This window comes from Chelmon rostratus, chromosome 18 (genome assembly GCF_017976325.1).
Source record: "Chelmon rostratus isolate fCheRos1 chromosome 18, fCheRos1.pri, whole genome shotgun sequence".
NCBI classification, from domain to species: domain Eukaryota; kingdom Metazoa; phylum Chordata; class Actinopteri; order Chaetodontiformes; family Chaetodontidae; genus Chelmon; species Chelmon rostratus.
The window spans coordinates 5,960,782-5,974,986 of NC_055675.1; the positions used below are offsets into that span (position 1 = coordinate 5,960,782).

At 45.7% G+C, this 14,205-nt stretch overlaps 1 protein-coding gene across 2 annotated transcripts in view; it reads left to right on the plus strand.

Annotated features, from left to right (window-relative positions):
* Positions 1-13,560, plus strand: part of flrt2 (fibronectin leucine rich transmembrane protein 2) — a 40,057-nt gene extending 26,497 nt beyond the window's left edge. Inside the window, exons 1-2 of one of the 2 annotated variants that reach the window (XM_041958870.1) lie at positions 4,016-4,589; positions 6,972-13,560. In XM_041958870.1, coding sequence (XP_041814804.1) covers positions 7,417-9,399 — 1,983 coding nt within the window. In that variant the 5' untranslated portion in view covers positions 4,016-4,589; positions 6,972-7,416 and the 3' untranslated portion in view covers positions 9,400-13,560. Of the gene's footprint in view, positions 1-4,015; positions 4,590-6,971 lie in introns of those variants that run through there. The other variant, XM_041958871.1, reaches the window with a different exon arrangement.
* Positions 13,561-14,205: the final 645 nt, after the last annotated feature.

Genomic DNA, 14,205 nt, shown 5'->3' on the forward strand with positions numbered 1-14,205 from the left:
CGATTTGTTTGACTTCGACAAGGAAGGAAGGCGGGGAGGTAAACGTTGTTTAGCCCTGCCATCTAATTAGAGGGCCACATTTCATCCTCTTACAAAGTGCCTTATTTTCTGTTTCTTGTGTGTGCACTGCATGCGTTGTTTATTGTATTTTTCAGTGTCTGTCATTCATGATATGTTTGCACAGAGACAGAGCAACAAAAAAAGAATCCAAAAGTGGGAGAAAAAAATGAGTTTTGGTGTCGAGGTGCTCTGGAGTTGGTGCAATCCTCTGACTGCCTCGTCTCCTCTCAGCTCCTTGAGTAAAACACACAGTATGTTGTCGGCTGACTGGTTTCCTCAGCAGTGAAAATGCGCCGTTCTCATCTGGGAGCCCTGCTGTGACATTAGAGGCATGTAGATTGATAATCGACGGGGGTAAACATAATTACATCGCCTTAGAAATTAATGAACGCATTGATCGCCCACACTAAACCCTATCAGCATATTTTTCTTTAAGCCACTGAAATCTCGAGGGAAGGGCCTGATTATATCACGGCTGCAGCGATTTGCAATATTACTGTGGCTTCCCACAGTTAGCTCTCGCAAAGATCTTGCCAATACTTGCGGGGAGGTTTTTAAGCACTGACGCTGTTGGCACCTTTGAAGTGCCTTGCAGTGTCCAGATGTAAATTCATGCAGGGAGAAATGTGATAAGCTAATGATGTCTCCGGGGACTGGAATGAATATAACTGAGGGATAAACATATCTGCATATCTGAGTGGACTTTTCTCCCCCCCCCCCCCTCCTACCCTCCTTTAACGCTGTTTGGGGCCTGAACAGGAGCAGATGGACAGAGCAGGCTTTGATGTGCTCTGGGGTCATGTGTATCTGCAGTTTTATCAAGGTACACAAGCGTGCAGAGTAAATATGCCACACCAAAACTCCCTGGGTAAGGCAGAGAAGGGAATTTCCACTCTGAGATTCAAGCGAGGGTGTAGACTGAAATATTTAGCTGCATGTGTGCAATATAGAGCTTAAATGTATGCAGTGTAGCCTTACCAGGCTTTCAAGCAAGGCTGCCAGAAGACGGCATGACACGGATGGCTCACTTTTTCACTTACAGAATCTGTTCAATTAAGCTTTGCATTTTTAAAGTCATTTCTCGATCTAATGCAATCAGTGTGTTCAGGCCATTTTACTTCTAGCTGTTGCTCAGCTATTTTGCCTGACAAGAATGACCAAAATAAAATTAACATAGTGGATAATGGCTTAAGCATATTTGCCTATAGCCCTGCTTTCACCCATTTGAGTGTCTGTCATTTTACCCCCATTTGCGTGCTTAATGCTGCACCGACCAGGAGCAGAGCGCACTATTGCAAAACATGTCCATCAAGGAGAAAATAAAAATAGGCTGTTTCCTCTAAATTCACTCAATCAATAATTCATGCCGTGCACAGAAGCTTGATTTATGAAGGAATTAAATGTTGTGGACTGGGCCCGCAACAGCCGTCCATCTCGGGAATGCGGCTGCCGAAATTAAACATGAAAGGCAAACACTGAGAACAACCAAATCATCCCGGGGAGACTTGACGTATTAGCGGACTTCAATGGAACACGCACCGGACCGCCTGATTGGACAAAATGACACAGGTGATTTGATCGGGAGCCGCATAATTTGTTCGGAAAATGTTCATGCCTTGTGTATGTAGACGTGGGTCGCCAAAGGCCACGGTGTGACATTAATGCTATTTGGCAACTGCAGGCAGAGATGAAAGGCAAACGTGCACATGCTGACCTGTGGGGATCTTGTGACTCCTGTGTGCCATTCTGACCCTCACTTTGGCTATAAACTAACATGGGAAACACAGGAACATGACACTTTTAGTGTTGTTGTAATTTATATTTCCTTTCCTGTGTAAGGAAGTATAAATTCTAACGATACTGTGGCTATTATACATATTTTTAACATCTTCAAAACGGGATAAAACTCTTTTGTACGTATTTGCAAAAATGACATGGAAGCTTAAAAGCCTCTGGGTGGGTATTTACCATGGCAACATTGATAGCCAGCACTGCTGTGAGACACACGGTCAACTTCCACGATTGCACGCTAACTGCCGTGACGCAACCTTAGCCTTCCAGCGTTTATGTAATCCAGCTGTCCTCGACACAAAAATGAACATATACGTCGACTGTGCATGCAGGTTATTATGACCCATATTTCCGTTTATTGCCCGGTGGACACCTCTAGTGGCAGTAGTGATTATGACGGGAGCATAAGAGGAAGTCTTAGGAGTATAAAGAGCAAGAAAGTCTGCATATGAACGTTGTTGAGGTGGATCAATGGATGGATGTCACATACCAACAGGAACATGCTTATTTTAACCCACAGTGTTTTCCACAACTTAACCCAGTAGTTCTGTTGGCTAAACCTCACCAAACTGTGTCCGTTTTACAAGTTAACGACATGATGATGAAGGGCCTGTCGATAGTACTCTCCAACTGTGTTGTTTTTGAAGTCATTGGCAAATCTATTTAGTTAGGTATAGGTATGAGGACATGTTGTGTAATATGTTTATTTTTTCCCATTTTCAACATGCCCACATAATGTTGACTATCAGCTGTCTGTCCCTTCACAACATTCAGCATAAGGAGAAACGTTCTTAAGTTAGTATTTCACTCAGAAAGTGGACATTAGCGAGCTAATGAAAGTTACGTTATTTAGTCTGCTTCGTACAGTTAGTCACATGACACTGACAGCTTGTACCACAAATCCACGTCCTAGAACACTAAAGTAGGAGGTGCTGTCACAACAATAAATCATTTACATTAAAATGTATTCCTTTTGGTAATTAATAAGTAGGCCTACACATGTCAAAAGCAAGCATGAAAGATATACCAACAACAACAACAGTACAACTGTGTGATAATTACAGGCTAATGGCGAATGCTAAAAGTTGGTCTAACAGAAGCACAAATAAAAGAAGAGCCACAAAGTCAGCAAATTAATCTGGTAATGTCTGCTGCAGCAGTATCTATTTTAAATTAGCTAACATTAGCGACCCTAAGCTAATGGTCAGTCTAGCCAATTAAGACTGTAGACCAAAAAGCTAAACCTCAGAGTGTAGAGGACTGGTCAATGGTGTGTTTTATTGCTCCTTGTTCGGCCTCTCATTTGTAAGGCCGAGGCTGTTTTAGTTCCTCTCTCCAAAGTCAGGCTGCAAAGTCTCACTTTAATTTCACTTCAGTTTCAGTCAATCTCACGTGTGTTTAAATATTTGAACGGTTATCTCTCTGGATGCATGTATGTGTGTGTGAGCTTTTCGTGGTGCGCGCGGAGACGGCGGGGAGAACGCAGCTAGGCGCAGGGGCTCGCGTGTGCGTGCGCGCGCGGGTGTGCTCGCGGGGGAGAGAGTGGGCAGCGCAGCGGCGCGCTGCTGAATCAGTGTTAGCGCGAAGAAGAAGCGATGGAGTCAGATGAAATGACTTTGGCTGTGTCTGAATGCTTCAAATCACTGGAAGAGAGCACAGGAAGCAGAGAGGAGACTGTGCTCTCCACTCGGGGCTAATTGTCTGCGATTAAAAAAAGAACACTCATCAGAAAATAACTTCAAAAATCTTACCCAACAAATACTCCAGCAGAACTACAGGATCGCTAAGGCCAGTAACCAACTGTAGGGACATTAAAGGACTCAGGCCCGGAGTGGTTATTCATTGGGAATGTGACTCCAGGCCCAATTCCTGGATTTTGTGATTAAAATGTTAATGAAAGCTCAGACGTGGTCGCGGGGTTAGGTGGGCCAGAGTAAAGAGCATGGAGGAATGAAGTGCGCTGAGAGAGACGAACTATATTCTGCAGTGTGAGGGCAGCGGGGAGGATCTGTGGCTCGAAGCCATCACGGAGCTGCTGGAGGAGATGCATTCTTCATCCTGAGGAGGGGAGGAGGGACAGAGGGAGAGAGAGAGGGAGGGAGGTAGAGAGAGAGAGAGAGGGGGAGAGAGGTGAGCAGAGCACACACGTCGCACTATCAGCTGAATCCATAAGAAAACAACTCGCAGGGAGTCCGGCTCTGAGCTGCGCACACATTAAAGGCAAGTTTGCGCTCCCCACTGAACAGCGCGGCGGACGGACGCATCTGGCCGTCATGGCCCGTGGCGGATCGGGCGGCGGACACTTCGACGAGTGCGTCCTCAGCGTTCGGGCAGAGTGTGGAAGGGGAGAAGTGGGCTCCGCTGTCGCCCTGCCGCCGCTTTCCTCGGTCCTCATGCGCCGCAGACGGTGTTGAGTTAAAGCGGAGGAGCTCGGGAGCTGGAACACACACACATACAAAAACACACACACAAAAAAAATAGAAAGAATAAGGAGAAGTGGTGGACAGCGGTGCGGACGGACGCGCAGACACAGCCGCGAGGGGACCCATGCAGGGAAATATGCTGGACCGCAGACTCGCCGGGTTCACGCTGCTGATCGGAAACGACTCGCTCCGGCTTTACCGAGCGGACCTTTACGCACGGGCGTCCAGCGGGACCGCATGAAGGACGGGGGCGCAGAGGAAGGGGAAAAGTTGAACGCTGTAACGCGGTTTGTAATGGATAAAGGCTCGCCAAAGGTACGGTAGCTGTTTCTCAATAACCCGGGACGTAGTTGGAGAGAAACGTAGAGGAGGGGACCTTACGGGCCTAAGTTGAATGTCAATCGGCTACTTTTCAAATGAAATTCTGAATGAAATATATAATATCCGAACCTTATCTCAACCGTGTGAAAGCAGATCACCTCTCTAACCTACAGCCCCGAGCATCCTGCAAGCAAAGATAAACTGACGTTAATTCACCTATTTCCAACCACTTTTTTAAAGCATTAATTAAAAGCGTTAGCCCATTTAGCTGTAGGTTAATTAGATGTTTGGTAGAGTTGAAGATTACTGCGCTACAAGGCGCAGCGCTCCACATTTTTCACCCCGGAGAAAACCTGACTTTTTTTGGGTGGGGGGGCTTTCACTCTCAATGCACTGCACGGTTTTCAATTCCCCCCTTTGAAATAATTCATTCAAATGAACACCGCTCACCGGGCAGGCTTTGAAGTATACCTGATCCGCCTCTTATCGCCTCTTAAATACCCTATCCATTTTAAACTTTTAATTGCGTTTCTGTCGCTAAATCCACTTCTAATCGGATTGTCCTGGCCACATATCACAGCGTTCATCTGGCGGTGAGAAACTGTGCTCCGTCGGCTGGAAATTAAATAAAAAGGGGAGAAAAAGAAAAGGAGAAAAAAAAGTCTTTCTATCACTTTCCCTCCTCCATCTATTCATGTCCACTATCCAAGGGGTTTGGTGTTGTTAACAAGGACCAACGTGGCATCCTGCTGCTTTTTTAAGGTTATTATTGGGTTTCTTGGTGACATTTTATTTATTCAGCTATAATAATCTTGATGCTGCTGCCTTCTGCTGTTGATTCTGCTGCTGTGGCAGCACATTTTATGCCTCATGTGGTTGCTTATACCCTCCCCGAAGCTTATTTGATTAAATTTAGCTCTTTCAATTTAGAAAAGTAGATCACAGATGTGTGTCAAAGGATTGTTTCTCCATCTCTGCCTCAGAGAGCCCGTGCAGGCTCCGTCTCGTCAACAAACAGCACAGTTTAAAGAAGGAGGCAAATACATGGATTTGCTTCACTTGCTATTTTCTGTTTTACTATTTTCTCCTTCCTTTGCGAAATATAGTTCCCTATCATGACATGAAAAAAAAAATCCTAAAAATTTAGGTTAAAAACGACCAAAGGCAGCAGGAATTCTGCCTCTTTTCTGAATTATGTGGCTACCCCTCTCCCTGACAAACCCTGCAGGACACCTTAATCCACGCTCATGGCCGTCCCTGTGCTTAACATTCAACCCATCCTTCCCATTATTGTGTGTCATCCGGCATCGACTCGGGGTGGAGCTTCAGTTAAGCTGAAATCTACCGATGACAACCAGTATCTTTCAATCGTGTGGGGGAAGAGGGAGGGGGGGGTATGTGATGGGTCATAAAACTTGGAATAATGGATCTGGGGGTCTACTGTAATCCAATGGCCTTGTGCTTTACTACGAGCCTCTCCATGCTGAAAAATAGCCTGTATCGATCATTTATTGCAGGTGGAGGGACTAAATTATTTTCCAATCCCATTTCATTTGACAGCTGATATATGTCACTCTGGCGAGAGGAGGAGCCGACATGCAGGGTTTCTGTTCCTCGATTGCCTCTCCTTTTGTTTCGTAATCCCTCTCTGCACGCCCTTAAATCTTAAGTTTGGTGGTGAGTTCGGGCCTACCCTTAATAACGAGCTCCTCCTCAGGCCACCAGCAAAACAATTGCCTCTGTTTACTGTATGCACTCGTGTGTTTACTCATGTACCTCTGCCCAGAGTGTCGGCTCAAGCAGACAGAAAAACGACAGTTGTAACTTGTTTTCTGTTACGTTTTTTTTTTTTTTTTGAGTGTCTTTTTTCCAGAAAATATTCTGTGCCTGCATGTTGGCACAGAAAGAGGTGATGTCTTTTTTAGCCTAATCTCTTTTTAGCCTGTTTTCCATTAAGCGGCATTGATGTTGCTCAGAACCTCCGTGAATCCGCGGGTGTGTGTCCTTGCAGTGCTCTATTCCCTCCTTTGATAGAGCGGAAGGGATAAAAGCCTTCTTTATGTCTGTGAAACCGGATGTGCAAGAGCTGTTCTGAATATTTATCAGATGGTTTGACTCTTTAAAAAAAAAAAAAAAAAGCCATCGCATAATTTGACATCAGCAGTGAACGATATGTGTTGTGACTGTTAGCGAGAGAGGCAATGAGTGTGTGAGAAGGAAAGACAGTTGGCGTGTGTGTGTGTGTGTGTGTGTGTGCACGAGTGTTTGTATGTCAAATAAAGAGACAGAGGAAGGGAGGGAAAAGAGAGGCCTCTCTTTTCTGAGAACAGACCACCCCTAAATACACTAATCCAGCATTTCTCTGTTTTCACACAGGTCTGTGGATCCAAATGTCACCCCCCTTGGACTCTGCCCCAGTCGGGGACCAGCAGTGTGTGACGGACAGGCGAGCGGAGCCTGTGGTGGCTCTCTACTGCGTGGCTTCAAATTGGCCCTGGCTGAGCTCTGCATGGAGCAACGAGTGAAGAGTCCTGCTATGGTCTGACGTCTCAGCATGGATGGAGTCAGTCAGAGGACCGGCCACCACTAATGAGACCATCGCTCCTCAGCTTAGGACTAGCATTTACAGGATTACTCCCACGGTTTCCTGCTCATTTGCCAGCTAACTGCATCATTACCAAACTCTCCTAGGTGGACCTTTCGTGGGTCTGCTTTTTGGTGGATATATACATCATTGCCTTTCTGATTTTCATATTTGTTTTATTCCCTCCCAGTTCTTTTTTTATTTTTGGTTTCCTTTTTCCTGTTTTGTTTTTCCACTATGGAGTTTCTTGCTGGACCCTGGATTAAAGATTGGGCTTCATTCTTGCAATTTTGGTTGACTGTCATCCTAAGCCTCCAAATGCAATTCAGCTTGGCTGCCTCTTGCCCGGAGGAGTGTCGTTGTGACAACCAGTTTGTGTACTGCAATGAACGCAGCCTGACATCAGTGCCTCTGGGGATACAGGAGGGCTTCAAGGTCCTCTTCCTACATAACAACCAGATAAACAATGCTGGCTTCCCTTTGGAACTTCACAATCTGGCTTCCGTGGAGACTGTGTATCTCTACGGCAACCAGCTGGACGAGTTCCCCGTCAATCTGCCCAAAAACACCAGGGTCCTGCATCTCCAGGAGAACAATATTCAAACGATCTCCAAGGCAGCCCTGGCCCAGTTGACTCGACTAGAGGAGCTGCACCTTGATGATAACTCCATCTCCACAGTAGGGGTGGAGGAAGGGGCCTTTAGGGAGGCAGTAAGCCTCAAACTCCTCTTCCTTACCAAGAACCACTTAAGCAGCGTTCCCATTGGCCTTCCAGAGGACCTTAAAGAGTTGCGGTTGGATGAGAACCGCATTGCTGTCATTGCAGAGGAGGCCTTTCAGAATGTGACACGCCTGCAGCGCCTCCTGCTGGACGGGAACCTGCTGACGGATGAGGGCATTGCACCAGGGACCTTCCAGGATCTGGTCAACCTCCGTGAGCTGGCCCTGGCCCGCAATTCACTCACCTTCCCCCCTCCCCTGCTACCCAGCCAGTCACTGGTCAAGCTCAGCCTGCAGGAAAACCAGATTGACCAGATCCCTGTGGCAGCCTTCGCTGCCCTAAATAGGTTGGAAAAACTGGATGTCTCCACCAACCAGCTTCAGACTCTTACACAGGGTGTGTTTGATGGCCTGTCGAGCCTAAGGCATCTCATGGTGCGAAATAACCCCTGGCGTTGTGACTGTGCTGTGAAATGGGTGGTGGTGTGGCTCAAGTCTTTGCCGTCCGCCATCAATGCCCGAGGGTTCGTGTGCCTGAGTCCAGACAGGGTGCGTGGCATGGCAATCAGAGAACTCACACTGGATATTATAGAGTGCCCAGTTGATGCTGACCTGCCGCCCTGGCCAACCCTCCGCTCCACACCCCCTCCCCCACCCACAACCATCCCTATCACCACCATGATCTCCACCCTCATCACCACATCCATCCCTTACTACTTTGACTCACCCTCCCCTCCCTTACCCCCAGTCCATAACAACCCTCCTGGTCCCCTGCCTCCTTATGAGGACCCCCTTCAGATCTCCTTCCATGTGGTCAACTCCACCAACATTGAGGTGAGCTGGGCTTCTTATTTCACCGTCACAGCCTACAAGGTCACTTGGGTCAAAAGGGGCCAAAGCCAAATAAACGAAGGAATGCGGGAGAGGACGGTGAGCGGAGACCGGCGGCATATTAGCCTCACCAACCTGGATCCCCGGTCTGTGTATCGGATCTGCGTGCACGTGCTGGACACCCTTAATTCCTACAGGCCCGGAGAGGATACTATATGCTCTGAGGCCAGGACCAAGCCTGCCACGTCTACTAAGCCTCCTGGTAGAGAGCAAGCTCCCCAGGAGAGCATCAACTCCACACTGCTAATGGCTGGGATCATAGGTGGGGCAGTGCTCATCATCCTGGTAACGCTGCTCAGCCTGTTCTGCTGGCACATGCACAGGAAGAGCCGGTCATCTTCGACCAAGTGGAAATACAACCGGGGCAGGAGAAAAGACGACTACTGCGAGGCTGGAACCAAGAAGGATAACTCCATTCTGGAGATGACTGAGACCAGTTTCCAGATAGTGGCGCTGAACAATGAGCAGCTGCTCAAGGGAGATTTCCGCATTCAGCCCATCTACACGCCCAACGGGGGCATTGGATTTAGAGACTGTCACCTCAGTAACAACAGCATAGCCTACTGCAAGAGCAGCAACGTGCCCAGTACAGAGTTCTGCCACACGTGATGCAGCAGCAAATAGTACAGAGGCATTCACACATGCACACACACACACACACACACACACACACACTCAACAAAAACACTTAACAATACATGCATTAGTACACAGACATACATCATTTGTGTAGACAACAAAAAACATAAAACTTCTAGTCAAATATAACTGTACTATATATATTTCCAAGTTCTGTCTACGATGTAATTTATACTGTGGATAATAATGTGGGATTCTCTGCTATCTTTTTTATTCTTAGAAAAGAGATACAAGTGTTTCTTTTTTTATAACCAGCAGGGTTTTGAAAGTTGTTTTAATGGTCAGTACTGTACATGAACATGGATTTGTACAATCACGGCACCCTGGGTGTAGCTTCTGACGAACGCTGTCAGCCTTGGAAATGTAAGGGCGCTTAGAGGGCTGGGATCCTTTGCTAACCACAGAAGCAAAATATGGCCTTTTTGCGCTTTGAAACACTGCAAGCTCTCCCCAGTACAACAGAACAGTAGTAAAGACAACACAGCACAAGGGAAATCAAAACACTGCTGATTAGAGCGCTGTGGAAATATAGCACTGGTTCACTGGTGGCATGTTGTAAAAAAGATTTGAAGTGCACTTTCTTATTAATGGAAGCAAGGCAGGAAATGAGCAGAGGTGCGGGATTGTGAGCGGCTGTGTGGGGAGAATGTCATTGATACGGTGGAAAAATCTGCACTGAGATTTCCAAAAAGTGCCTGAACACTAAAAGCATTTTTGTTCTACTGGTGGAGCAAAGGTGGTGTTAGTAAAGGCTCTTTTTTGGGAAAACTCTGAAAAAGGATTTGTCATTTTCAGCATTTTTTTTTTTGTTATGAGCTGCAATTATTAACATGAGTTTAACAAGCAACAAAGGATTATTGTCCCTAATGAGGTGCATAGATGTGCGGACACTTGCAGAGAAGAAAATTAATCTGCTTCTTTTTTCCACATTTTCCCTGTTTTGGCAAGTGAGGCCACAAGGGGGCAGTTTCCCTCAGCGTCGTGTGTGGGACAGAGGAACGAGGGAGGGCGAGACAGACAGAGCGAAAGGGGGGAAAAAAGCTGCATAGATCACTTTACCTCCACAATTCCCCTGGAGTCCATTACCCAGACGACATTACTCATGCTCAAACAGCATTGTTTAGAGTATTATTGCTCATCGAGCTACTTAATGATGTGGAATCATTTAAAACTAACAGTGTTTTCTGTGTTTGGTGGCTAAATGATATGGATTTTCACCACTGTGGTCTATCATGGGTGTGGGGGGGGCTCTGTTCGTTCTGTGTGTGTGTGTGCATGTGTGTGTGTGTGGAGCATGCGTGATGAATTGATGAGTTCTGAGAAAGCACACACATAATGCTAATTACACTCCCACTTATTTCAACCTCGTCCCAGCGTTCATTAGGCTTTTTGATAAATTAGGAAATTACAACAATAAGATGACACCCCGCCCATGATCCTCACAATGCACGGTTGTGACTGAGCAGCTCATCTGGCGCCTCATCATTTACCCCTTTGTGTACACTTATGAGACTGTCGACTTCATTTATTGGTCGCTCACCTGAACAATACACGTGCCCCCGCCGCATTAGCTACTGCGGCGGTGATTCTCACCCGACCTCCCCTCGCTTTCTGTCTCACCGTCCCCCCTGTCTGTCTCTGCAGCTCTGATCCCTGCATGGGCTCAATTAAAACAGTTTTCCTGCCCTTCAGCTCCGGGGGCTGCGGTGGCAGCTCTTTGCATGTGAGGTGCCAGTGAGAGGTCTTCATTATACACTTCTTAAGAAGACTTTATTTGATTTGACAAGATTTTATTTTGAGGGGCCAAGCTTAAAGAATTCCCACCGCTGACCCCTCGCGCCCCCCCTCTCTCCTCATAATCCTCGACCAAAAAAGGGAGAAAAATATGTAGACCTTATTTTCACTTGGCTGCGTGGAGCTCACGCTGGGAGAGGGAGAGTGTTAACTCTTTGTGAGGCGCACAGATTCAGCTGCGCCGGCGCTCGCGGCAGAGAATCACCACAGGCTGGGCTGAGCGTTTCACGTGACGTGATTTTAAAGGGCTTGCACTCGAATTATTCCAGAGGGTTCAGATTATCTCTGATAGGGTTCACCTCTGCAGCTGGAATATCTCAATGTAGCTGCACTTGCTGAAATTCATGCAATAGCTCAGATCACAGTGGGCGACTGCAGTGTTGTGGGAACTGACAAACACAATGACTGAATGAAATCTGTCTAAACATGTCGTTCAGCGTCATATCACGTCTTAAAATCATGTTTTTACCTACTGATACTTTTTGTTGGAGTTTTATTTGACTTTAATTCAGAGTATCGCGACAACCAAGAAAACATTTGATAATAATAATTGGACATTTTGCGAGATGCGCTTTTCCACTTTCTCACCAAGAGCTCGATGAGAAGTTTGACTCCACTGTCATGTTTGTGAGGCAAATATTAAGCATTGAAACCACAATGTGTCACTTTTACATGAATTTAACAAACAAGGTGTTAATTAGTGAGCTTTAGAGGAGCTTTATGCTAATTTTGTGACGTTAAGACGGTGCTAGGCTTGCTGTTTCCCCCTGCCTCCTGTCTTTATGCTAAGCTAGGCTAACCTTAGCCTAACTGTAGCTTAATATTTACAGTACGAGCATGAGAGGGGCATCAATCATCGATCTGTCGGTCTTGTCAGAAATGAAATAAGCGTATTTCACAAAATGTCTATAACTAAATAAATAACTATTCTTTTAAGTGAAAACTGCTGGGGAAATAAGTTGATTTGCATTGCAACAAAATGAACGAATGAAGGCTCTCGCTCTGCAGGTGAGGCGCATTTATTTCAAGCAAAATAAGATTTTAAGACTTCCATACATGACTGGTTTAGATGGATGCTTTCATGTTGGTTTTATCAATAAACCCTATATAAAATATATATCTTCTGTGGTTATCAAAGCACCTCCACTTTTTATTTAAACTTTTTCTACTAATATCCACAGCGGACCATCAACACTTGAACATTTGCATCAGATCCTGTTTTGATTTTTCTTTATATATCGTCGTCGACCCCATTTGAAGTCACGCGCAGGTCAAACGGGCAGGGTCAAATTATTGCAACACATAGTATTATCTCCTCTGTCTGTGAATGTGTAACGGAGACAGATATTTGCCTTACCTTTTATGCAGGATTGAATGATTAACTGGAGAGACAGAGAGAGTTAAGTGGGAGGAAGAAAAGGAGAGAAGAGGCGACGAGACATTAAAAAAATAAAAGACGGCAACAAGAACGCTGAGCAGAAAGCACATTTCTCCCAACAGATTGCAGCCGCGGCGACAACAATAACAGTATTAACAGGAAGAACAACACGGAGCGTGACACGCAGTAGCTAACGAGAGACTGTTCATCCATGGTGCCAGACCTTAAGCGTTGCATGGCTAATGATCCAACCAGACGGGGGGAGGAAGTGGAATGGTGGTTGCTTTGCAGTGTTCATTACTCTTAATTTTCTACTTGCTTGATAAAAGAACGCGGCTGCGGCGCCGTGACCAATGGAATTACACGAAACATATTAAAGACTGCTAGCGTCAGATTATTACTGTTTCAGGCTGCGGAGAGGTAATATCCCTTAAAGCTCGTTGAATCACGGTGAAATAATTATGCTTAATCTCTGAGAGGTCGATTCAGACAAAACGCAAGTGGTTGAAACGAAATATATTTAAAGTCATCTTTTCTTCCTGTAAGCTAAACTGCAAATATCTATTAGCCAGTGACATTCATTCAAGGATTTTTGCATGTACTGTATTTAGCTTCATAGCCCTTCATTTTTGTCATGCTGGGTTTCGGACTTTCAAGTATTTTTTCAGCGGCGGTTGAGGTTCAGTTTGAAATCCACAGTGCATGTAAAACGGCGATGTCGGGATACTTTGCCATCCGAGCTTCTCGTTGGAGACGCTGCAGTGTTGCGTTAGCCACCCACACCAAGTTTTCTTAGGAACCAAAGTTAAATTTCTGTTCTCATGATGAAATATTGATGTTGTTCCATGTATGTGCCTTGAGGTTGAACTTACAATGTAAAGTCCTTGAAACCTTTAAATGTTTTTGCACAAACTGTAAATACTTAAGTGAAGCTTTTTGAAAATAAAAGAGCCATTGGATTTGAGCGATCACTCCTTTTTATTCACGCAAGCTATTGCCTCTATCCAAATGAAACTTTATATTCTGTTGTGCTTCAATGAGTGATCCTGCGTTCTTTGTCTTTTACACATTAGTTTTGGGTGCTGGCATGAGCTGTCAAGCTATCTGAGGAGGGAGTTTGCACAGAAACACGGGCCTAGCTAAATCTATTTTGGGTCAGACACTAGTAATTCTGGGTCAAAGATTTGTGCTGTACACACCATGCCAAGTTATCCTCTTATTTCTATACGGGAAGCTTGAGACATCTTAGCGTAGCCACCGCAGCTTAGCGTTCAGCTGGGGAAAATCCAGGATACGCTCCCATTCTACTTGTACGGCACAACTAAATCCCAGAATGGGCTCTTTCTTCAAATCCCTGTGTTCCACCAAAGTCCAACTTTTTTTCCTCCCCATGACCACATCCCAGTGTTGACTTTGTAACCTCCAGCCCGCTGAAAAACCCACATTAGCCCAATCTTAATTCACTATGACAATTAACCACATGCATTCGGATGAAACACGAGAGGGTGCGCCACTCCGGTATTTTGAGCGGGAAATTGGTATTTTTCTGAAAATCCCCAAATGTCAGAATGTAATTTGTTATTGCAGAATTGTAGGCTTTTTGG